Here is a 23,505-nt window from a genome sequence, read left to right as displayed (position 1 = left end):
ATATATTTATTGTAACAGATATATATGACTGTATAATACAAATTATATGTAATAAAATAGACATATAAATACTACTTAGTGGACATAACATGATAACTAGTGTTAATATGTAACTAATTTACCTTTACATACATATAATAAATGTCTTGAATACGTTGTGTCTATTCTATATTCATATGTGAATATATAATTAAATATATACGTGTGTTGTATATATGTGTGTGATAACTGCCAAATGCTATGGAGAGAGATAGAACAAGGTAAGGGGAAATCTGTGGGGTCAGGTTGCATTTTTAGTGTGGTCAAAGAAAGCTTTGCAGAGAAGGTGATGCTTGAATGTTTGTGTTTACCACAAAATTCTTTTATCACCTCATCCCCAATTCTGGATCTCATATCCTGTCAACAACCTCCAAATTTATTCATTTGAAAAAGACTTCTTGAGTGCCTACTAAGTGCAGGGCACTGAGAGAACATAGCAAAGAACATATGGAGGAGACTGCCCTTGCAGTAGTCCAGAACACTCTCCCATCAGATCTTTTCCCTTTTTTTTTTTAATTTTATTTATTTTTGAGGGAGAGAGAACACGAGCAGGGGAGGGGCAGGGAGAGAGGGAAACACAGAATCCGAAGCAGGCTCCAGGCTCTGAGCTGTCAGCACAGAGCTCAATGCAGGGCTTGAACTAACAAACCACCAGATCATAACTTGAGCCGCAATTGGATGCTTGACTGACTGAGCCATCCGGGTGTCCCAGATATTTTCCTTTTTATTTATCCTTTGCCTCACTTCAGAGACACCTCCCCTGATACCCCATGCAAGGTAGTTAAGGGACTGCCTCCCTGAGGAAGTGGCATGTGAAAAGTGAGGAAGCAGGCCATGTGTCACATGGAGGAAAGAAAGCATTCCTGACAGAGGGAACATTAGGTGCAAAGCCTTGAGGTTGGAGGTTCTTGTTTGAGGAAGAGCAGAAGGCTGTGTAGTCAGAGAGGGGTGAGGAAGGGAGAACACTGGGTGATGAGATCAGAGGCCATGTCAAGTAGGGTATTATAAGCCAGGCTGAGATGTTTGGTTTTTGTTCTAAGATTTGTGGGGAGCTGTAAAAGGATTTTAAGCAGAGGGGTCACATTATATAAATTACATTTTATTTTTTGTCTTTATCTATCTTAAAGATTATTTATTTTTGAGGGAGAGAGAGAGACAGAGAGCAGAAGTGGGGGAGGAGCAGGGCAGAGAGAGAGGGGACAGAGGATCCCGAGGGGACTCTGTGCTAACAGCAGAGAGCCCTATGCGGGGCTCGAACTTACAAACCATGAGATCATGACCTGAGCCAAAGTCCAAAAAAAACTGACTGAGCCACCCAGGTATACCTAAGTTATGTTTTAGAATAAACAAGCTGGCTGCTGTTTGTGTGGGGAGAGAGAACTATGAAGGAAAAGACGGGAGCAGAAAAACCAGCAGAGAGACCACTGCAAGAGTCCAGGAAGTCGTGAGAGAGGATCAGACTGAGATGGTAAGGGGCACCTGGGTGGCTCAGTCAGCTAAGCGTCTGACTTCAGCTCAGGTCATGATCTCACAGTGAGTTTGAGCCCTGCGTTGTGCTCTGTGCTGACAGCTCAGAGCCTGGAGCCTGCTTCGGAATCTGTGTCTCTCTCTCTCTCTCTGCCCCTCCCCCACTTGTGTTTTCTCTCTCTCAAAACTAAACAAACTTTTAAAAAGAGATGGTAAAAGTGGAAGTGGTGAGGAGGGATTTGATTTTGGATTGATTGTGAAGGTAAAGGCTCCAGGATTTGCCAAGAGATCAAATATAAACAAAGGACATGAAAAGTAGAAAGGAGTCCAGGCTAGACCCCCAGGTTATTAGCCTGAGGAGCTGGAAGGATGGATGGAGTTGTTATCAACTGACATGGGAAATCAGGTGTGGGGCAAGATCGGGAGTTTGTTTCTGGATATGTTACATTTGAGATGCATGGTGGACATCCGAGTTGTGGTATGTGTTGGTTGAGTGAGACAGTTGCGGACCAGGTGCGAAATTCAGGGGTTGGAGGGAGGCCTGGGACAGTAGATACAGGTTTGTGGACCATCAGAGGTGACAGCTGAAGCCATGAGTGTGGCCGAGTTCTTCTCTGAAGAATTGACTGCCCTCAAACGGATCTGGATCAGTGGGAGTGATTGAGGCGGGATTTGCACTTTCCCAAGCAAGAGGGAAGAGCAATCATTCCAGTTGGAGGGAATAGCTTGAGCAGACAGGGAGACAGAGAATCCCAGGCAGGCTCCACACAGGCAGCCCACAGCCTGACACAGGGCTTGAACTCCCAAACTGTGAGATCATGCATAACCTAAGCTGAAACCAAGAGTCGGACGCTTAACCAACTGAGCCACCCAGGCGCCTCTAGCTTTTTTTGTTTTTTGGTTTTGCTTTTTCTCTTTTTAAGTGAGAGTGATTTGAACAGTTGTGATGTGCGTATTTACTCATGCTTCCCAGCTCTGGTACATGCCAAGCCCTGTTCTAGGCACTAGGGACACAGCGGTGAGCAAGGCAAAAGTCTCTTCCTTCGTGGTGATTTCGTTCCAGTAAAGGAGACAAACAATATCGAAAAGGAGGAAAATCTACAGGATGTTAGAAGCTGAGAAGTGTTACGGAGAAAAGTAATGCAAGGAGGGAGGCACAGGGAGTTTGGCGGGGGAGGGTTTGGAATTTTAAACAGGGTAGCCAGGACAGGCCTCATTAAGGAGGTGACATTTGAACTTTCAAATAGCATGTCTCTTGCAGTCTGGAACAGTTCTTCAGTCTTCCCTTGACCTTCATGACCTTGATGCTTTTGAAGATGACAAGCCAGGAATTTTGTTGCATGCCTCTCAGTTTGGTTTTGTCTGATGTTTCCTCATGGTTGGATTCCGGTTCTGCACTCAGGGAGGAAATATCACAGAAGCGACCCGGACTCCTTACTTCATGCTATCATTTGGCTCGTAATTTTAATACTGATAATGGTTGCTTTGTTCCTTTTCCCTTTGGAATGAACTCACATGCATTTCGTGGAGAGATACTTTGAATCTATGTAAATATCCTGTTCCTCATCAAAGTGTAACTGACCTGACCCACCGACTGCTAGTGTCAATGCTAGTTTTAATTTAGCATGTATATATTTTCTAATTCCATCATTGCTGACAATTATTAGTATTATCAGTTGACATTCTCCTGTAAAAATATTTCCTTTCTCTATTTATTTACTCTTTCACCTATTCATTTATATAGGCATTCATTCATGGTTTCTTGAACCTTTATCAAGTGCTTTTTCTGTGGTTCAGATTACTATGTTTGTTTACTTTGGGTCCATTAATGTAGAGAACTACATTTATAGCTTTTCTGATACAGACTCAATTTTTGAATTCCTGGGATAAATTCTATTTGATCAAGGGGCGCCTGGGTGGCTCAGTCGGTTAAGCGGCCGACTTCGGCTCAGGTCACGATCTCGCGGTCTGTGAGTTTGAGCCCCGCGTCGGGCTCTGGGCTGATGGCTCAGAGCCTGGAGCCTGCTTCGGATTCTGTGTCTCCCTCTCTCTCTGCCCCTCCCCCATTCATGCTCTGTCTCTCTCTGTCTCAAAAATAAAGAAAACACGTTAAAAAAAATTTAAAAAAAAATTCTATTTGATCAAAACAGGTTTGCTAAATGTACTAATGAATTCATTTAGCTAAGATTTTGTTAAGGATTTTGACATCTACAGATATAAGTGAAATGGGCTTGAAGTGTTCATGTCCTGTCTCATCTGTTTCTGGGGGATGCCTGGGTAGCTCAGTCAGTTAGGCGTCTCTTGATTTCGGCTCAGGCCATGATCCCAACGGTTTGTGGGTTCAAGCCCCATGACGAGCTCAGAGCCTGAAGCCTGCTTGGGATTCTGTCTCTCTCTCTCTCTCTCTCTCTCTGCCCCTTCCCTGCTCATTTTTCTCTCTCAAAATAAATAAACTTAAAAAAAAAAACAAAAAAACCCATTTGGGCCCTTTTTTGGGTGGGGAGAGGAAAGCTTTTGACTACTGTTTTAATCCACTAATTTTTGCTCTACTAAATTGATCTGTTCATGGAATGGTTTTGGCATGTTATATTTTTCTAGGAATGTATTCATTTCATCTAGGTTTTCGGGTATATGTTCATCATTTTTAAAAGTTCTGTTACAACTATATTAAGTTCCCATCTTTAATTTTGTATTTGGTTTGTTTGCATTTTCTATCTTAATTCATCAGTCTTGCCAGAGGGTGTGTCTTTCCTCTGAATTTTTGTTTCAAAGATTCTGCCTTTAATTTTATGAATCTTGTTTTTCCCTATCTCCTCCATTTCTGCTCTTTATCATTTCCTTGCTTCTCATTCAGGTTTGTTCTGGTGGTCTTTTTCTAACTTTGGGTATAATTTACATATGAGGAAATGCTCAGATTTTAATTATACAGCTTGATTTTTTACCAAAGTATACACCTATGTGACCCATACCCCAGTCAAGATCTAGAACCTTTTTGTTATTCCAGAAAGCTACCTTGCAACCCTTTCTAGTGGATACCCTCCCCACCTCCACCCTGCTCTATCACCAAAATGTGTTTTTTTAAGATTCTTTCAATGTTTATTTTTTAATTTTTGTTAATGTTTATTTATTTTTGAGAGACAGAGACACAGACAGAGTGCGAGCAGGGGAGGGCAGAGAGAGAGGAAGACACAGAATCCAAAGCAGGCTCCGAGTTGTCAGCAGAGCCCGATGTGGGGCTCGAACCCACAGACCGTGAGATCATGACTTGAGCTGAGGTCGGATGCTCACCTGACTGAGCCACCCAGGTGCCCCATAATGTTTATTTTTTTATTTTTGAGAGAGAGGGAGAGAGAGCGCGTGCACGTAAGCAGAGGAGAGGGCAGGACGGAGGATCTGAAGTGGGCTCCTCACTGACAGCAGTGAGCCCGGTGCGGGGCTCGAACTCATGAACCGTGACATCGTGACCTGAGCCGAAGTCGGACACTTAACCGAGCCCCCCAGGCACCCCTTAAAGATTAAAAAAAAAACTTTTTTTTTAATGTTTGTTTATTTATTTTTGGGAGAGACAGAGACAGAATGCGGGTGGGTTAGGAGCAGAGAGAGAGAGGGAGACACAGAATCTGAAGCAGGCTCCAGGCTCTGAGCTGTCAGCACAGAGCCCAATGCGGGGCTCAAACTCACGAGCTGTGAGATCATGACCTGAGCTGAAGTCAGATGCTCAACCCACCGAGCCACCCAGGCGCCCCTAAAGATTTTAAAGCAATCTCTACACCCAACATGGGGTTCGAACTTACAACCTTCAGATCAGAGTTGCATGCTCTACCGACTGAGCCAGCCAGGCACCCCACCAATATGTGTTTTGAATGAGAACTTCACATGAACAGAATCGTATATAGTGTCTTTTTTGTGTGTCTTTCTTCATTCGTTTGTGAGATTCATTCATGTTGATATTTGTAACAGTACTTTGTTCTTTTTACTCCTGAGTTGTAGTCCATTGAACAGACCCTAATTTATCCATTCTCCTCTTGTTGGATGTTTGGGTTCCCAGTTTTTGGCTGCGGTGAACACAGCTGCTCTCCATGTACATATAACAAGTCTTTTTATTGACACGTTTGCATTATTTGGGGTAACTAAGAATGAAATTGCTGGGTCATAGGGTGCTATGTTTACCTTTATATGAAACAGCCCAACAGTTTTCCAGAGTGACTGTACCATTTACTACTGCCAACCATGTACAAGGCTTCCTTGTTGTGGGATTCCAGAGCCCTGGGGGGTGGGAAGAGGGAAGGGAACATGTAGGTGCCTCCAGACTAAAAGCCACCCATCCTGAGACAGGTGGCCTCTTTCTATTCCTATTTCCTGTCCCTCTCCCCTCCCCCACACCCTCTTCCCTCAGTCCCTGGGCAATACCCCCACCCCAAATCAGCAGCATTATCACCTCTAGGGGGCCCCTTCTTTCTCACCTCGCCTCCTACAGCTGGTGCAGGGAGATGTCACTACGCAGGCCAGTAAGTGGGGGGAGGGGCTTTGTGCCGACTGCTCTCCCCTTACCACCTCCCCTTCCACCTTCTGGTTTCACAGACAAGTATTTGGGGGAGGGGCCGTTCCTGGCCCAGTTTCTGGTGCAGCCCTCCAAGGCCGGGAGGGCAGCCCCAGCCTCATTTTCCACCGCACCCAGACCAGTGCTGAGAGTACGCATGCACGCGTACTTGGGAATCACAGAGTGCAGATAGGTCCCTGGTGACCAGAGGGGCGGGTGTTATGCTAACAGCCATGGAGAGCACAGAAATGAGCGTGAACCCAAGCAGTCCTGATGGGGCAGCTGTGGGACCAGGGACTGGCAGGCTGAGCTTCTCTATCTCCACCCCTCTGGGGCCATCCGTTCACTGAGGGCGCAGCGGCAACTGGTGCCAGAGTGCCCACTGTCGTCCAACTGGGAGATGCCCTTGGACAGTCAAATGCAGTTTAGGTTTAGCCCTGAGATTGCACAGCAGGTGCAGGGTTCCCAGTGCTGGCGGGATGCCTGGTATATTGAGACTTGCTAGACTTGACGACGGTGAGGGGGGCTGTGACCAGGATCCTGTGGGTTGGGGCACAGGCCAGAACTTCATGTTCAGTCCCCACACACCAGACACTGAGAGTGCCAGCAATGCCACCCACCTCAGCCCGAGGAGGCCCCTCGTCCATCTGCGTTTATGTCCCTGTGTCTGTGTGGGTCACAAACTGTGCTGGCGCATGAGAAAGAGACGTGCAAGCTACGGACTTTTCAGCTTTTATTACAAAAAGAAAAGCATGATCCCAGCACAGCTTTCCAACAAAAGTCACCAATTTAAAGTCTGACTTGGTCAGGGCCTCTCTGGCTGGGGAGTAGGCTAGCAGACAGGTGCAGGGCCCCACTCAGACCACCCACCACTTCACCCTCCCCTGCCCTGGGCCGGACACCCGACATATGTAGAAGCAGCTCTCACAGCTGCTCACTGGGCCTCGTTGAAGCGGGTCACCATTGTCTTGTGCAGTGTCTCCTTGTAGGACTCGGTTGAGGTGACCCCGTAGGAGCTGCCTCGGGCCCCCAAGCCGGAACCCCGCACCCGTGTCTGGGCCTATGTGAGGGAGGCAGGCCGTCAGGTGAGCGGTGGGATGCGGGTGCAGCAGAGAATGCTGGAAGACGGGGATGGGATCACAGAAGACTCACCTCAATGGGCGTCACGATACCCTGCTTCTTCCGGCCCAGGCCACTACCTTCTTTCCAGCCCATGGCCTGGAGCATACGACTGCCAATGTTGTCGCTGCCCAGCCCATCCCGTGTGGGCTGCTCAAAGTCCCTGCGGGGCCAGTGGTACAGTGTGAGTGACCAGCCTGCCGGCCCCGGGTCCGCACTTCGGCTCTGGGCACTTACACAGAAGCTGCAGACATGCCGCCGTACTTCCTCCGCTTGGGCTCCGGTGGCTCAGGGATGCCGTACTTCTCTCTGCGTTCAGCTGCACGGTCCCGGTACTTCATTTGCTGAAAACGTGTGTGCGTGTGCGTGTGCATGTGTGTGAGGACGGGGGAACCGGTGGCTACTCGCAGGAAACATTAGGGGCCCCATGGGAGCTGGATCTGGCTAACAGGTCTGAGGTCCCGTGGGCAGGACATCGTGGGTACGAGCAGCCAGCACGGGGGGAGTCGGGAAGAAGCCTCGCAGGGACAGGAGGTGAGACGGCTGATGGCAGCCAGGCAATATCCAGCTCAGGGACTTGAGCGCCAGCTGCCTGAGGGGACAGGCACTTGGCAAGGGACAGAGGGGATGGAGCCCAGGAGTGGGTCACACCTCACCTCCATGTCGTTCTTCTCCAGTGCTTCCAGCTCATTTTCCGACAGGTGCGCTCGTCGGTGAATCTCAAGGTTTTGCTGCAAGGGGACAGGCAGGAGGAGGTGTGAAGTGGCCGGGCAGGGCCGGGCAGGGCCGGGCTGGGCCAAGCAGAGCCGAGGTTCCCTGCCAATCCTCCCTCAGCCACCTTGTGTAGCCCAGAGAGCTGCTGGTGGCGGATGAGCGCCTCCTTGCTGGGGAACTGGCGCCGGCAGAGCAGACAGGCCAGCTTCTGCCAGTCAGTGAGCTTCTCCTCCCGTTCCGGACCCCCGCGCTCCTGCTCCTCCTCGCTGTCACTCTCCCCGCTGTAGGCTGCCACGAGGCCCCGAGGTGGGCTCTGGAGAACATGAGCGTAGGGGTGGGAGGTCAGGCCTGGCCAGATCGCCCCACCCCCACCCCTCTTCCTGCTCCGACCACTCACTGGGCGGTCATCGCTGGCCAGTTTCGGGAGGTCCATGCTGGTGTGCTGTCTTTCAGCTAGTGCTCCCTGGGGAAGACGGACACACAGATTCAGGGACTCCACAGAGGGACTGTTGAAATGACAAGACTTGGGGCGGGGAGTGGGTAGTGGAGGGGCGGCCACAACACACTTTCTTCTCGAGGATGGCATAGCCAGCGTCTGCGGTAGCTGATTCCCGCCTTTCATCGTCTCGCAGGGAGCTGATGGGCTGGAAGCTGTTTTTGAAGTTTTCTTTTTGTTTGTTGAGGCTGCGGGCCCAGCGTTCCATGTCCTTGGCAATCTAGGGGGAAGGGTGGGGGTGAGGCTCTCGGGGCCCCTCCGACTGCTGTAACCGCCAACTCCGTCCACTGCCCCTTCCCACCCCGCAGCCTCAAGCAAGAGGTGAGGAAACGGCCGTGACGGTCCCCCCTTGTCGTCATTCTATCACCGGTGGCCCCCATCAAGCCCTCTTGGGCCGTGTCCCCCATTCTCCTGACAGGCACTCACACGATTCCGCTCTCTGTGGGCTTTCATATCGTCTTACCATTCCACACTGCACAAAATGGCTTTCTCCGGGTAGGATTTTAACACACACCCGTGATACTCTGCCACACTCCACATTCTGCTCCCCCCACCCCAGGCACAACATGACTTTTAGCATTTACCAGGTAGTCAAGGGAACACTTAGTTCTTACTCAGCACTTGGTTCGGCACTGAGCGCTACACCCAGACTGTCACACTCTTCTTCCCCAGGCAGACGCTGACGTTCCCTCCAACTGCCCACGCCCACCAAACGCTGCTGTGGCCGCTTTCCCACCCGCACCCTGAGGGGCCCATGAGAAGTTCTCTGGGACGGACAACCGGACACATACTCACGAGTGGGGTTCTGGGCCCAAAGGAGGTCTGCCTGCCCGTTCGTTTCCACAGGCAGGGTTAACCTGGCTTCAGGCATGCAGGCAACCTGAGGGTTCCCACTGGGGGACAGAAGGCTGACTGGGCTCGCTTGGATGGATGGCACTGGCCACGCAGGGAGGTGGGTGGCCCTACCACATACTGAGGAGACTGCCCCAGCTTGAGGTCAGTCACGCATCAAAGAGCAGAACTGGGCCAGGAGCCTGGTCTCTCTTAAGCACAATCACTGCCACCATGCACACATCTGCCCTCCGCCCTTGGTAGTGGAAGGTTAAAGAGGATAGAAGCACGTTCTTCATCAGAAGACATCACACAGCCAGCCAGTGACTGCTGAACCCCCAGTGTTCACCTGTTGGGCTGTCTTGGTCTTGTGCTTCTCCTTCTTTTCTTTACCCTCTTTCGAGGGGGCCCCCGTCTCCTTATGCCCGTCGGCTGACTGTTCCAGCGCAGGGACGTAGGTCCGTCTCTCCCCGTCCCAGTACAGGTACTGCTGGCTCTGAGCGTTGTAATAATACTGGGGGAGGGGCAATGCAAAGGCATGAGGGAAGACCTTAAGGAGAACTACAGACCCTACCCACTCCCTGGGCCACCCTATCACCTGGGAGTTGGGGTCATAGTAGAGGCCAGTCTGGGGGTCATAGTAGTAGCCAGAGGTCTCGTCGTACTGGTAAGTAGACACGTCCGGAACAGCTGGGGGAGGGGAGGGGAGAAGGGGTGTCACGCTCTTCTGTGCTTTGCTAAGGAACTCCCCCCGCCCTCCCACCCACGGGCCTTGCGTGGCTACTCACGGTACTGGTTGTAGGACTCCTGGGCAGTGGGGCTGGTGGCTGGTGGCAGGGCAGAGCTGGGATGGGTAGGGCTCTGGAGCTCAGATTTGAGCACAGCGGGTGACATGATGGTGTATGACTGGTCACGGGGCCAGACAGGGGAACAGGGCTCAGTGTCTGCCAGTGCCCGCCCCCCCAGGAACCCTGCCTGTCCCCCAGCACCCCCTGGGCTCTCTCACCTGGCTGTTGGCAGCGGTGCCCTGGCTGCCGCTCGCCTCGGCTGATTGCTGGTAGATGCCAGGTGCGGCACCAGGCTGGGCACGGGAGAAAGCCTGCAGTGACACAGAGTCTGTCCCAGGCTCCAGGGAGGCCTCAGGACCTGTAAAGAGGGCCAGGGAGGGAGGGGGGGAGAATACCTGTTAGTGGTGGGGCCCAGGACCCCATGCCCGTTGACCCCCACCACGGGCTCAGGGAGAGATGCTGGGGCTCACCTGCTCCAGCTGGGTCCCCTTTGGTTCCAGTGATGCCGGGGCCCTTGGTGCCCTTGAGGTAGCCATGGGCATAGAGGGAGGACTCTGTGCCCTGGCTGCCGCCATAGCCCTCATCCTGTTGGTAGTAGCTGTAGTCGACCGGTGGCTCCTCGGGGGTGGCCCAGGCACCCTCCCCACCCTGGGAGGCCTGAGGGGCAGTGGGAGGGGCTCATTAGCAGAGGAAGGGGCGCAGGGGGAGGGGAACCTGCTAAGAAGCATCTGCCCACAGGTGAGGCTTGTGCCGGTCTGCCGACAGAAAGCATGCAGGCCTCAGACAAGTGAAGTGTGAGGGCCACCCGGCCACAGCAGGGCAGGACAGCGGCAAAAACAAGAAAAGAACGAAGACTTGTGCCAAAGTGCTCCCACAGCTGACACTGGTACGTGTGTGGCGTGGTTCGTGTGCTGGGTATCAGATCAAGGAAGACACCGTCCTCCCCTTCTTTACTCTCCTCTCCCAATTTTCTTTCAGCCACTTATAAACTCCGTTTCATTAAAGAAGTTGAAACAATTCAGGACGATAAAATAACCACCAAACAGAAGCGAAAAGCAGCTGTAATGGTGTTGAAGTTGAAAGCCTGGGAGGAGGTGACTGGGGAGGGAGCTGCAGCGAGGCGCCCAAAGCCCACGGCAGCCACTGTGACAGGGTCTGGGGTCCACGGAAAGCCAAAACAGCAAGCCAGCCCTCCAGGCTGTGCAGAGAGGGCACGGAAGGGTCGAGGTGGCCCCGGTATGGGGATGCTGGGGCAGAGGGGAGTCTCTGAGTACCTGTGAGATGGCCCACTGGGCCGCAGCAATGGCAGTGCTGGCCACAGAGGCAGCATTGATGCGGCTGCCTTCATTGGAGGCCATGTCCCTGGAGAGGATGTCAGAGACTGGGAGTGAGACGCGAGGCCCCAGCCCAGGGGGCCAGCTAGGAAAGGACACAGGTGGAACCCTGACCTCTTAGAACCCTTGGCGAACTCAACGTTGATGGTCTTGCCGTCGATGGTGAGCGGTGGGTGCAGGGCCTGTAGGATCTGCAGTAGCTGGGCTGCTTCCTGGGGGGAGGAGGGGGTAGGCGGAGGCAGAAGGGTCAGGCCCGGGGAGGTCCCCGGCTCCACTGCCCCATTTCCAGGCTTGGAGCCGCGGCGGGGGGAGGGGGGGGGCTGGGCTCGGGGTCCCTCCTCCCCGCCCCGGGGGCCGGGACCCTGGCCGCCCGGCCCCCCCCTGTGCCGCCCTCACCACGATGGTGGAGAGCTGGATGAAGGCGAAGCCGCGATTCAGTTGGGTCTGCTTGTCCTTGATGACGCGTACATTGGAGGAGGACAGCACCGCATAAGGTGCCAGGGCCCCCAGGATGGAGTCCATGGTGCTGTGTGGGTTCAGGTTGCGCAAAATGATGGCTGTGGGAAGGGGCCCAGCGTTAGGGGGCACCCCTGACACCCTGCTCCAGCCCTACCCTCTGGTGGCTCCCCACTGTCCCTCTTCTCTGGCTTCCATGTCTTTGCACCTGCTGCTTCCTCTCACCTCTTCCTCCTGGATAAACTCTGCTTGTCAGTCCAAGTCCCAGCTCAGTCACTTACCTGCTGAGAACCTTCTCAACACACCCCCAAAGTCGAGTCGGGCAACGCTCCTCTCCTGCTCTCCCTACATCACATGTGTGTCCCCCCACCAAGCAGAGAGACCCTGGGAGGGCTAAGTCCTGGTCACCGCCATCTCTCTGCGCTTGGAGAGTCTAGCCCAGACAGACACCCTAGGGCAGGGAGAAAGGAAGGAACAACTGACTCACTGTCATTGGCGTTCTCTGAGCTTGGCTCCGAGCCCTGTGACAGGGCTTGGGAGGCCAGCACTCCCTGGGCCTGGTAGGGCTGAGGCAGGGGGAGCAGGCCCTGGCTTAGCTCCCGTCCACCCAGAGGCAGCGTCTGCTGATCCAGCCTTGCGCCCAGGGGCAGCTTCTGCTCCGCCTCTGTCAGGGATGGCACAAGACAAGCTGGTGACGAAGAAGGAGGCTCCAAGGCTGGCCACCCTCCTCCCAGGACACCGGCCCCTCCCCCTCCTCCCCTCTCCCACCAAAGTCCCAGGGAGGTGGGGAGGTAGGAGGGCCTCACCTGACTTGGGCACACCACATTTGAAGCACTTCTCACGGCGTTTGAAGTTCTGGACGCCACACTGTGAGGCACAGGCCAGGCCGTCAGAGCAGGTGGGGCTCTCCACTGTACCCTCTAAACTTGGATCCAGAGACCACCCCTCCCCCCACCTCAGGGAACCCCACGATGCTCCAGGAAGGAAGGTCCCAGGGTCAGGGGTGGAAGGGGGCTCCAGCTGTCATTCTCAGTCTGTGGATCTTCCCTTCACACAGTCTCAAGTCTGTCCTCAGGGCCATCCCCTCAGCTCGGGAATCAATCCCCCCACCCGTTACAAGTGCCACCCCCTCCTCGTCCCTTTAGCAGGTTCCTCTTCCTGAAACTTGCTTCCCTGTTAGAGACCTTCAGTGTCTTCACCCCTAAAAGCCAGTGGCCACTCTCGTCAGACTCCCATCCCTCGTTTATCTCAAGAATTGGGTTGATTCTCTTGAGAAACCAGCCTTGGCCATCCCAGCCTCCAGAAACCCCCAACTTCTACCAAATCTCTCTCTGTTCCATGGTCACGTAGTGCGCACTGGTCCCACGCCAGGCTCTGCCCTGTATGCCAGGGCGTGGCCTCTGTCATCCTCGAGGCCTCACAGCAGGGGGCAGATGTAGCACAGGGAGTCAGGTTAGTCTGTGGGGACCCACGGAGGGGAAGAGGCCAAGAGGGGTATGGCTCACTTAGCTGGGGACAGTTGGCAGGGATGTTTGATCTGGGAGGCCCAGAAGTTTGCTTTGGTTTTGCTGGGAAGCTATGGCTAGCGAAGGGAACAAGAGATTTTCTGTAGCTGGTGTAGGAAGGTGAGGCCAGACAAAAGCCGAGAGGGCAGGTGAAGTTAGATTATAGAGGGTGGTCACACTTAAGTTCAGAGTTGGCGAGGTCCTAAGCAGAGAAGGAAGGATGTGGTTAGAGGTGGTTTTGAGGAATGTTACAGATGAGAGGGTGAGAGAAAGAGGCAAGGCCAGAACAGCAAAAGAGGGGTCCACAGTGGGACAGAGCGTGTGACAACTGGTCTGGGTGGTGGGAATTGCAAGGGAGGGCATTTCTGTGATGGAAGTGACAGGACCTGGTGACCAAGAGGATGTGGGGAATAGAGGAGGGGAAAGGAGGGAGTTCCCTGCTTTTGAGGAGTCTCTGAAAATACAGGAGAGACACAGTGCCACTGTCACTTCGTCTCTACCTCTGCAGAGACATCGGACACCCTGCCTTCTGATAACACTTTCTTTTTAAACCAACGGTGCCACTCCCCTAGTAGGCAGAGTTCTTCTCGGGGAGCAAGTCGGGGCGTCTGCCAGCTCTCAGGACCACCGGCTGGCTATGGGGTCTCGGGCCGCCTCGGGGCTGCTTGTGAGGCTGGCCCCAGGGGAGACCTGAACCCAGGGTGGCGTCCGGGGCCCCTGTGATCAGGAGAGGCTCACCCACGGTGGCACCCCTTTGAGCCTCAGCTTCCTCGTAGGGAATACAACTCCAAGACCCCACAGCTTCTACCCTAGGCCTCTGGTGGACATGGCCTTGTCGGAGGGGCCATCAAGGTCGGGTCACCTGACTCAGGCTCTCACCATGCCCTGTGCTTTCTTTTGGGGGGGTATGGGCAAACATTAAAGGGTGCTAACCATGGGCCAGGTGTCATTCCAAGTGTCACCCTCTCATCGCCACACTGGAATCCTCCCAACCACCTCTGGGGAGAGGTGTCATCGCTATTCACATTTTAGAAAGGAGGAGAGCGAGGCAGACATCAAGGAGGATCCGAGAGGGTCTAATTCCAGCCAGTCTGGCTCAGAGGTCCACATTCTGACACACCGCATTGTGCCTCCACTGTCACTAGTTGGTCCCTTACGTAAGTATTTGCTGAAAGCCCACTGGGACTTCAGCCACCACCGTACTACGTGAGGGCAGAGCCTGGCGCCAATGAGAGCCCAGTAAGCACAGGCGGGCGGGTGGGTGGGTGGGTAGACGGCGAGGAACGGTGGCTACTTGAGCTCAGCCAGTCCTCGACGCCTATGCCACCCCCAGAGGCCCCAGGGAGACAGACGCTGCCGCCGCCGCCGCCGCCGTCTCTATCCATGGCAACTGCTGCCCACCGCCCCTGTACCTTATTACACAGCCAGTCCTCATTGATCTTGGGCTTGGGGTCGCTGTAGTGCATGGACACCTTCTGGCCCAGGATGTTGAGGGAGTGCTGCGGGAAAAAGCAGAGCACAGTGAGGCCCGGGCAGCAGTGCCCCACGCACCGTTTCAGCACAGGAGAAGAGAGTGAGCGAGCCCTTCAGCTGGATGGATGAGGGACAGGGAACGGAGGGAGGTCGGAGAACGGACGAGGGAAGAAGGAAGGGAAGGAGGGAGGGAGAGCGCCACAGCCCTCGGGCGCAGCTGTTTGCTGCCTTTCCGGGCACGCGCACGCACACGTGAACACACGCCACCAGGCACACAGTGCTCGGCTGACCGACGCCTGCCGGACAGTGGGGGAAAACCCCCCACTCGACCCTGATGCTGCCAGGCCACACCCAGGGCCAGCACTACACAGGCTACACTCGGGATGAGGGGGACAGGGAGGGGAGGGAGAGGAGGGGAGAGAAAGAGAGAGAGAGAGCGCACGCGCGCTAGTGCTGGAGAAGGGGAAAAAGAAAGAGCCATATTTAAGAGATGGAAGTTCCTGCTGTGAGGCTGTCTTCCCGGGGCTGGCTGGGTCCTGGGCCCACAGCATTAGGGCAGAGATGGCCCCAGGGCCGCCCTGCTGAGCCCTGCTTCCACCTCTTCTGCCCCTTCCTCCCCTGAGGCTTTCCTTCAGTGCCCCACACCAGTGAGCCGGGCTCTGGGTGGGTGAGCAGAGCAGGTCCTTGGGTCTCTGAAGGTCCCAAAGCTGCTGGGTGGGGAGACCGTGCCAGGCAGGGGAGCAGGCTCCCTTCCCTTCCCTAGACCAGGACTCTCTGCTGAGAGGGCAGGTCTGCCAGCAGCAGAATGGGGCAAGCGGTGACTTCCGTGGAGGGGTTAGGTGCAGGGGGTGGGCCGGGGCACCTGAAGTGAGTTCTATCACAACTGACTGCTACTTTAGATCAACAGAGCAGTGCTGGCCGCTCACACCGAAATCAAAAGGCCGAACTCACATGCAGGGAGAGAGCTGGCCAAACGGGACTTGCCAGTTAGTGTGCCAACAGCTAAGTCCCCCAGTGGCTAGGCTTCCAGTGGCGCCTTAGAGTGGAACGAAGTCCTGGCTCTGCCTAACCCCTGAGCAGGGTGGTCCCCGGGGACTGGGAGCCTCGATGGAAGAACCTCCCCCCGCCCCCAGCAGCCCTTTCTCCAAAAGCTCGGCTGGGAAGTGGAGGGGCAGAGCTAATAGCGTCTGGTAGGAAGGGGCCAGCGGTGAGTGTGGGTTCTTGATGGGAAGAGGAGATAGTGAGGGTCAGGAAGGGGGAGAGAGAGAGAGGGGGCGGGGAGGGGGGATGGGACACAGGGCCACAGGGCAGGGAACTGTGTCCATAAGAATCAGGCGATGGGGAGCGCTCGATTACAAAGTAGTATTTGTTTGGGGGGGGGTTCAAGTGCGGCAAAGCAACCTGATTGGCTTCCATCCATCGTGTAGCGTCCTGCAAGTGACTAAACTCGACGAAGGCGAAGCCCCGGCTCTGACCTGGAGACAGCATTCAGATACAGACGCAGTGGGTTAGTCAACAGCTTTGGACACACGGCGTTCCCGGGGGTGGGACCCGAGGGGAGAGGACCAGGGGGGCAGAGAGGGAAGGGGGGAGAGAAAAAGAAGAAAGGGAGAGAGAGAAGTAATCAGAGAGAGAAAGACCAGGGAGTGGGAGGCAAGGCAGAAGGCCGGGAGGGGCAGGAAAGAGGAATGGGGGGGGAAGTGGGGAAGGAGGGGGAGAGGAGATAACACACACGCCAACTGGGAAGAAAGAGAGAGGAGCTCAGGCAGGCCTGCCTGGAGTGACAGAGACAGAGAGAAGGAGCTAGGAGGGAAAGGGTACACGTAGAGGTCTGTCTCCTGAGAAGGAAGGAGGGCAGATGGGCAGGCTGTTGGCTCCACATGGGCCAGAATAAACACCTGAAGGGCGGGGCCCAGCACAAGGCTGGGGCACCCAGGAGGGGTCCTGTAACAAGTGCTTCATCAAAGAAACAAAAGAGAACCTGGGCCAGGCTGCTCGGTGAGGCTAGGAAGGCTCCAGGCCCATCAGGAACCAGGGGGAGTTGGGGATATGATGTCACCTCAGCCTCAGCACAGTAAGGGGATGTGGGCCTCACCAGGGAGCCTCACTCAGGGCCAAGCTAGGAAGATTATGGCCACCCACAGTGCAAGTCCTCCGAGACAGCAGGAGAATGGGGGCCAGGATTGGCCTGGCGGCCCTTAAAGAATCAGTGAGGGCCTGGGAGAAGCGCCCAGGGCTACAGAGGGGGCCACACCTAGGACACCGCCTATGGAGAGAGAAACCAGAACCCTGTCAGTGTGTGGCGTGGCTGAGGTGAAGCAGAGCAAGACCTACATGCTACCGAGAGACTCCAGGCCTGGCCAGGGCTAGGAAAGGGATCCAGGGCTTGAGGCCACAGGAAAACAGCTCCTCCTTTGGAGGTGTACACACAGGGAGGGCTTAGATGTGGCGGGTTTGGGGGGGGGGCATGCTTGATCTCCAAAAGAGTGACTATTAGGATGCACAGGAGGATGAAATGGTATGATTTGGGGTGAGGTAGGGAGGGACGGAGGGGGGAAGAGGGAGAGAGAGGGAGAGAGAGGGGGAGAGAGAGAGAGAAGAAGAGAAATAAGGGGAGAGAGAGAGGGAAGGAGAGAGAGAGGAAAAGAGAAAGAGAGAAAGGGGGAGAGAGAGAGAGAAGGGGAAAGAGAGAGAGAAGGGGGGAGAGGGGGAGAGAGAGAGAAAGAAAGATAGATAGATATGGAGGTGTGGGGAGGAGAGAGATTGAGAGATGGAGAGAGAAGCCCAGGCAGTGAAGCCCCACTGTGCCTGCCTTGGGAAGCCTGGGCCAGAGGTCCTGCAGAGACAACTCCCCCCCCACCACCCTGCTAATCTCAGGCCAGCTCCAAGCAGCCTGCAAGAGGGAGGGAGGGAGGGAGGGAAGAAGCAAGGCCAGGAATCCTGGCTGCTCCTTGGGATGCACCCTGGGAGAAGAGCCATCCCCTGCCTCCCCTCTCTTGGGACACGAGGGTGGGGCCGTGTCAGACCTACTTTCTGGTCACAGGCTGTTACCAGAAAAACGTGAGGGGGATTGAAGGGAGGGGAAGGAGAAGAAGGGAGAGGGAAGGGAGTATATGGGGGTGTTACCACCTCAGATACTCAGAATCCCAAAGAGGAGGTTCCCCGGAGCCTGGCCCTGGCCCTGCCCCCGGGGAGCACTCAGCTCAGCGCTGCACCCCCTCCCCAACAGCCCCGGAGCTGTGAGGAGGGTGGGTCGAGGGGAAGAGAAGAAGAGAGGGCACCCCAAGCTGCCCATGCCCAGCCGTGGAGGGAAGGCAGGGCAGGGAGGGTGAGGGAGAAGACAGAAGCAGGAGGGAGACTGGAGGCTGAGGCTGGCCAGCAGAAGGGGAGGCACTGGGAACAAAAGCTCACCTGAGGATTTGTTCCGCATCAGCCGGACCTCCCGCGCTTGCACTCCGTGGGACTGCAGCTGGCCCCGGATCTGTACGGGGAGATACGGATTGGGGCAGGCTCAGCACACGGGGGGCCCCTGAGGGGCTGCCCGTGAGTGATGTGCATGCACGGCCTCCCCTCGCTCTCTCGGGGCTCTTCCCCGAGGTGCCGTGGCCCCGGCCCCATACCAGTACCCGGTCTCGGCGCTCGGCCCCAGACTTGCAGAGAATGAGGGAAACGAAGGGGGCATGGTACATGGTACGAGGTGGGGCACGGCAGCACGGAAGACCCTCAGAGGCGAGAGCAATGAGAGAGCAAGCCAAGCGGAGCCCGCAGCTCAAGAATGGCCCAAGGGGCTGGTCTGATAACAGGCTTGGTGCAGCTGTGGGGAGGAGAGCTGGGACGCAGCTCTGGGACCGCCCTCCGGCTCACACCAAGACACCCAGGAAGCAAATACCAAAATGGGAGGGACTGGGTCTGGGCAGAGCCCAGCCATGCGCCCTAGGCCGTGGGCAGATCGGTACCCTGGGCAGAGACAAAAAGGTGTGCTCACAGGGTGTGCAAAGCTTCCTGGATGAAGCCAGAGGGAAGCTGTAGAGGCAATTTGGGGTTTGGGCCAGGTGAGGCAGGGTCTCTAGGCCAGTGGTGCCTCTCGCAGAAGCCTGGGAGCACGTGCCAGGCATTCTCGGGTGGCAATCTTACTACCTCTGGGCCTCAGTTTCCTCATCAGGTGAAAAAGAAAGAAGCGCTCTCACTCTTGCGTGCGCTCTGTCTCTCTCTGTCTCTGTCTCTGTCTCTCTCTCTCTCACACACACACACACACACACACACACACACACACACACACACGATCATGAGGACAGCGAACGTTCAGGGAGGGCTCTGGAAACAGCAAGAATGTGGCCTCTGGAATCCAGCTGCCCAGGTCCAGACCCCAAGTCCACTCTGCCACTCACGGGCTGAGGGACCTGGAACAAGCTGTTTCACTGCTAGGGGCCTGGCTTCCTCATCGGTAGGATGGAAACACACAGAGTGCCTTCCCCGCAGGGTGGCTGTGAGGATTACATGAGACCTGGCATGTGGCCCGCCCTGTGATAAATCCCCAACACATGTCAGCACGGAGCTACTGTCTGACCCTGAGCAGCGTGGCTGGGCCAGACTGGAGAGGCTCCCGAATACACACGTGGGATTTTCTCTTTGACAAAATGGGCAGCCGGTAGATTTCGAAGGGGAGCTGAGCAGAGAATTCGGCGGGGTCAGAGAGGAGAATCGGGGAGGCTAATGAGGAGGCTATTCTAGTGGCCCTCTGGGGTTATACTGGGGCTCGTTAGGGAAAGTCTGTATGAGAAGGAAACAGAAGCAAAGGGAGGAACAGGGAAGGAAATGTGAGAGAACTGAGCAGGGAGGCTGCCAGTAGCAGCAAAGGACATCAGAGAACATAGGGGTCTGTGGCCAGGCCACGGAGATCTGACGCTGCCGACAAGGGCGCGGGTGAGGGCATGGGGAGAGAACGTGAATAAAACCTCAGAAAACCCCATGGGGACCCTCCCCATCCCCAGGACTGCCGGGCCCTACATCATCTCTGCCACCAGGAATACCTGGCTCTGGGCCTGGGGAGCATCTGGCCCTCAGTCAACACATGCAGAACGGACGGATGAGCAGTGGAATGTTCAGGAGGAATGCTCTGTTCCCTCCCACACCCCACTGCGGCAGCCCCTTGGCCAAGCCAGCCTATCCGACACTCCTCCCTTCCAGACCAGGAGAGGACAAGGGCCTGCCCAGAGGACGGATCAGTGCTGGGGGAGAGAAGGGATAAAAGGTGCTGAGTTCGGGGTGAGGGAGAAGCTGAGGGCCCTGGAGGAGACCCAGCCTGGCCTCCTGCCCTGCCACCTGCCCAGGGCCACGAGGGGGGGGCACGTACGTCATCCTCAGTGGCTGCCTGTGGCAGCATCCTCAGCATGACGATGTTACTGGCCTTCTCCTCCTCCTCCTCCTCCTCATCCTCCTCCTCCTCCTCCCCTTGCTCGGTCCGATAGTCCTGGTCCCGATAGTCGCCGTCTCGGGGGAAGCCTGGCGGGCCGGTGGGGCTGTGCCTGTGCCGCCGCCGCCGCCTACGCTGAGTCTCGGAGCCCGGGGAGGCCTCGTAGGAATCCTGGCCAACAGAATAAGACGAGAGACACCAGACGGGCAGTCAGTCTGGGGTGGGCCTAGGGGCTGGCCGCTGGCTCTCTGAGGCAGGCAGGCTCTGAAAGCCAGGGGTGGGCGGGCTCCGGCTAAAGGCTCAGGGCAAGCAAAATGGGTAAGCCCTGGACTGCAACCCTTCTGGGGTGGGACACTGTCCCCAGGATGCCTGTTGGGGGCTGCCTTGGTGGGGAGTGGGGAGAGGCTGGTGGCAGTCCTGCTGTGGGGGAGGAACTCCCACAGACAGGTGACCAGATACCGCTTAAACCTCCTTGGGTCTAGGGTCAGCACACTAAATCCTGCCCTCTGTTTCCCCCTCTTCCTCCCTTGCAGCTCAGCCAGTATGTGCTCAACTGTTCCTTGATATCTCATCCAGAGCCGGTCAGCAGGGGCTGGCAAAGGTGTGAGGGCCACAGCCCTGCCCCCAGGCCCGATCCTCTGTCTGGCCAGTCTTCTATCACCACCAGGCTCCCTCCTAACATGGTGTGGTCACTAAATTCTTGGGTGTCGCCCAAGCCATCCTTCCAGGACTAAGCAGGCCAGGCCAGGGTCCATACCCCTTCTGCCCTCAGGGAGACCAGATAACTCGGCGCTCCACTCCCACTCTTCCCACAGGGGCTACCCACGGCCCCCTGGTGCCCCAGAGACATCCAGGCACATATCACAGCTGCCACTGGGGAAACCTGGCTGCCCAGCAGAGTTCTTTGCACTGGACTCTCCCAGAAGGCAGCCGGTGGCTCACACTCTGTCCTCCAGGACTGACTTGCAATAGTACCCTTCCCACCCTGCTACATAGGAGACCTGCCTGCTTGCTTGGACCTGGGCCCGGACGGACTATCCTCTCAAAGTGGGGTTCCCCTAAGGCAAGTCTGTTGCTTCTCCTCAGACGGTGAACATCACGCCTCCCCTCCTCAGGCTAGGGCTAACTACCCAACGTGGAACTGGCTACCCCCTGAGCTCAAAGGAGAGGCCCCAGAGGGTCTTTTCCTTTTGTGCAGGGGCTCTGCTGCCCCTGGGACTGCCCACGGTTGGGCCTCCCAGGGCTGCTCTCTTTGGTGATATCCAGTTTCCCCATGGCCCTCCCAACCCCAGATGCTGGATCCCATGCAAGAGGCTGTTCAAGGGCCCCAAACTGGCTGGGAGCAGGCGGTAAAGGGCTTGCAGTGAACCGTGGACCCAACTGAACAACAGGGAAGAAGGGAGAGAGGTGATGGCCAGGGGCCCTCAGAAGTATAGAGCCAAGCATGTGGAAGTCAGGGAGACCCAACTTGGGAGAGAAGCCCTCAGAGAGGGGAGCAGGGACAGACCCTCCAGGTGAGACAAAGCCACTGAGCACAGTCTGAAGGTATGGGAGCCAAGAGCTAGCTGCACGTGGTGCTACAACCAGAGGCCCTGCAGGCGCCTGTCCGCCCCGGTGCTCACCTCTGCACTCTGCTCCTCGGACGAGTCGTCATAGTCGTGCTTGCCCTCCTGGCTACCGTACTCGCGGGGATATGAGCGGTAGTCCATGTCCCGGTAGTCGTGGTCTCGGCTGCGGCTCTCCCCCCCATCGTCCTGCGAACGGTCAGTGGCTCCGTAGCGGCCAGTCCTATCCCCACGACCACCTCTGAGGGAAGAAGGATAGGGAGGAATTAGAGGGCAGTCCTCTTGGGAAGGTGCAAGAGGTGAGGGGGGCTCCCACCCACTCACTCGCTCTAGACTCTTAGATCCCAATCCCGACAGGGGTCCCGAAATCCTGACTCCACAGCAAGGGGAGCTGGCTCCCACCTCTCAAACCCAATCCGCTTCCGCTTCCCTTGGCCACCTCCCCCAGCCCCTGCCCGGCTTCCTTCACAGGGCCTTCGGGTGTAGCCCTGGGGCCAGTCTCACCTCCACCAGGCCTCTCCCAGCTCATTCTCTACACCCCAAAGATAAGCAAGTGTTCCAAAAGCAAAGCCAATCAAGCCCATCCATCCACTGTACTCCCTTCAGTGGCTCCCTCTTATTTGGAAGATAAAACAACAAAATGCTCACCCAGATCCCGCAAGGTCTGCAGGGTATGTGGGGCAAGGTCTCTACTGACCTCTCTTCCTCTGCCCCATGTTGCACCGTGCTACCCTGCCCCTCTGTTTCACGGTCACCCCGTTAGCACTGGCAGCTGTTTTGTTGAAATTTCTTCTACTGCGATTACTATAAAATAATTATCTCAAAGTTGATTTCATGTGCCTTTTTTTTTTTAAAAAGATCTTATTTTTAAGTAATCTCTATATCCACCGTGGGGCTTGAACTTACAACCCTAAGATCAAGCATCGTGTGCTCCACCACCTGAGCCTGCCAGGCATCCCTCATGTGCATTTCTTTGATGATTTAAAGAAGTACTAGACCATGTTCTGGGAGAGAGGGGACAACACCTAGAGGGTCCCCTGCCCTATTTCCCAAAGCTTAGCTTAGTACCTGGTACTTAGTGGGTGTCCAATAATTGTTTGATAAAATAATGATTTAAAAAATGTTCTAAAAGCAACCAATACAGGTTCACCTAAAACAAGAAAAAACAGGGCGCCTGGGTGGCTCTGTCGGTTAAGCGACTGACTTCGGCTCAGGTCATGATCTCACAGTTCATGGGTTCGGGCTGACAGTTCAGAGCCTGAATCCTGCTTCGGATTCTGTGTCTCCCTCTCTCTCTGCTCCTCCCCCATTCGCATTCTATCTATCTCTCAAAAATAAATAAACGTTGAAATAAAAAAAGAAAAAACAGACATGACCATAGACTACTGCTAGCAGGTCCCAATCCTAGTCAGGAACAACAGTTTTAGAATGTCCTTTATCAGGGGCGACTGGGTGGCTCAGTCGGTTGAGTGTCCGACTTTGGCTCAGGTCATGATCTCACAGCTCATGAGTTCGAGCCCCACTATCAGGCTCTGTGCTGACAGCTCAGAGTCTGAAGCCTGCTTCAGATTCTGTCTCTCTCTCTCTCTGTCTCTCTCTCTCTGCCTCTCCCCAATCACACTCTTTCTTCTTCAAAAATAAACATAAAAAATTTTTTAAAAAAAGAATGCCCGTTATCAACACCACTATGAACACCATTTTAAAATACTAACTGAACCAAATAAGAGAATAAAGAAAAATGGTTAAAAGCTGGAAAAGAAAGGTA

At 55.3% G+C, this 23,505-nt stretch overlaps 1 protein-coding gene across 6 annotated transcripts in view; it reads right to left on the bottom strand.

The window, feature by feature from the left end:
• Positions 1-6,766: 6,766 nt before the first annotated feature.
• The window catches only part of RBM10 (RNA binding motif protein 10), a 30,218-nt gene continuing 13,479 nt past the window's right edge, over positions 6,767-23,505 (bottom strand). For 2 of the 6 annotated variants that reach the window (XM_027053947.2, XM_027053950.2), the window contains exons 3-24: positions 21,798-21,981; positions 20,116-20,346; positions 18,174-18,243; positions 16,164-16,237; positions 14,702-14,788; positions 12,591-12,651; positions 12,272-12,448; positions 11,725-11,885; positions 11,443-11,540; positions 11,269-11,356; positions 10,465-10,651; positions 10,213-10,352; positions 9,995-10,112; positions 9,805-9,896; positions 9,556-9,720; positions 8,446-8,595; positions 8,277-8,342; positions 8,004-8,192; positions 7,822-7,896; positions 7,403-7,509; positions 7,199-7,328; positions 6,767-7,106 (exon numbers count right to left, since the gene is read on the bottom strand). In XM_027053947.2, coding sequence (XP_026909748.1) covers positions 6,981-7,106; positions 7,199-7,328; positions 7,403-7,509; positions 7,822-7,896; positions 8,004-8,192; positions 8,277-8,342; positions 8,446-8,595; positions 9,556-9,720; positions 9,805-9,896; positions 9,995-10,112; positions 10,213-10,352; positions 10,465-10,651; positions 11,269-11,356; positions 11,443-11,540; positions 11,725-11,885; positions 12,272-12,448; positions 12,591-12,651; positions 14,702-14,788; positions 16,164-16,237; positions 18,174-18,243; positions 20,116-20,346; positions 21,798-21,981 — 2,776 coding nt within the window. In that variant the 3' untranslated portion in view covers positions 6,767-6,980. The remainder of the gene's footprint in view (positions 7,107-7,198; positions 7,329-7,402; positions 7,510-7,821; positions 7,897-8,003; positions 8,193-8,276; positions 8,343-8,445; positions 8,596-9,555; positions 9,721-9,804; positions 9,897-9,994; positions 10,113-10,212; positions 10,353-10,464; positions 10,652-11,268; positions 11,357-11,442; positions 11,541-11,724; positions 11,886-12,271; positions 12,449-12,590; positions 12,652-14,701; positions 14,789-16,163; positions 16,238-18,173; positions 18,244-20,115; positions 20,347-21,797; positions 21,982-23,505) is intronic. The other 4 variants (XM_027053949.2, XM_027053948.2, XM_027053951.2 and 1 more) reach the window with 4 other exon arrangements.

Source organism: Acinonyx jubatus, chromosome X (assembly GCF_027475565.1).
Source record: "Acinonyx jubatus isolate Ajub_Pintada_27869175 chromosome X, VMU_Ajub_asm_v1.0, whole genome shotgun sequence".
NCBI lineage: Eukaryota > Metazoa > Chordata > Mammalia > Carnivora > Felidae > Acinonyx > Acinonyx jubatus.
Note: the sequence above shows the minus strand (reverse complement) of the source record. Positions and strands in the feature narration are given on the sequence as shown.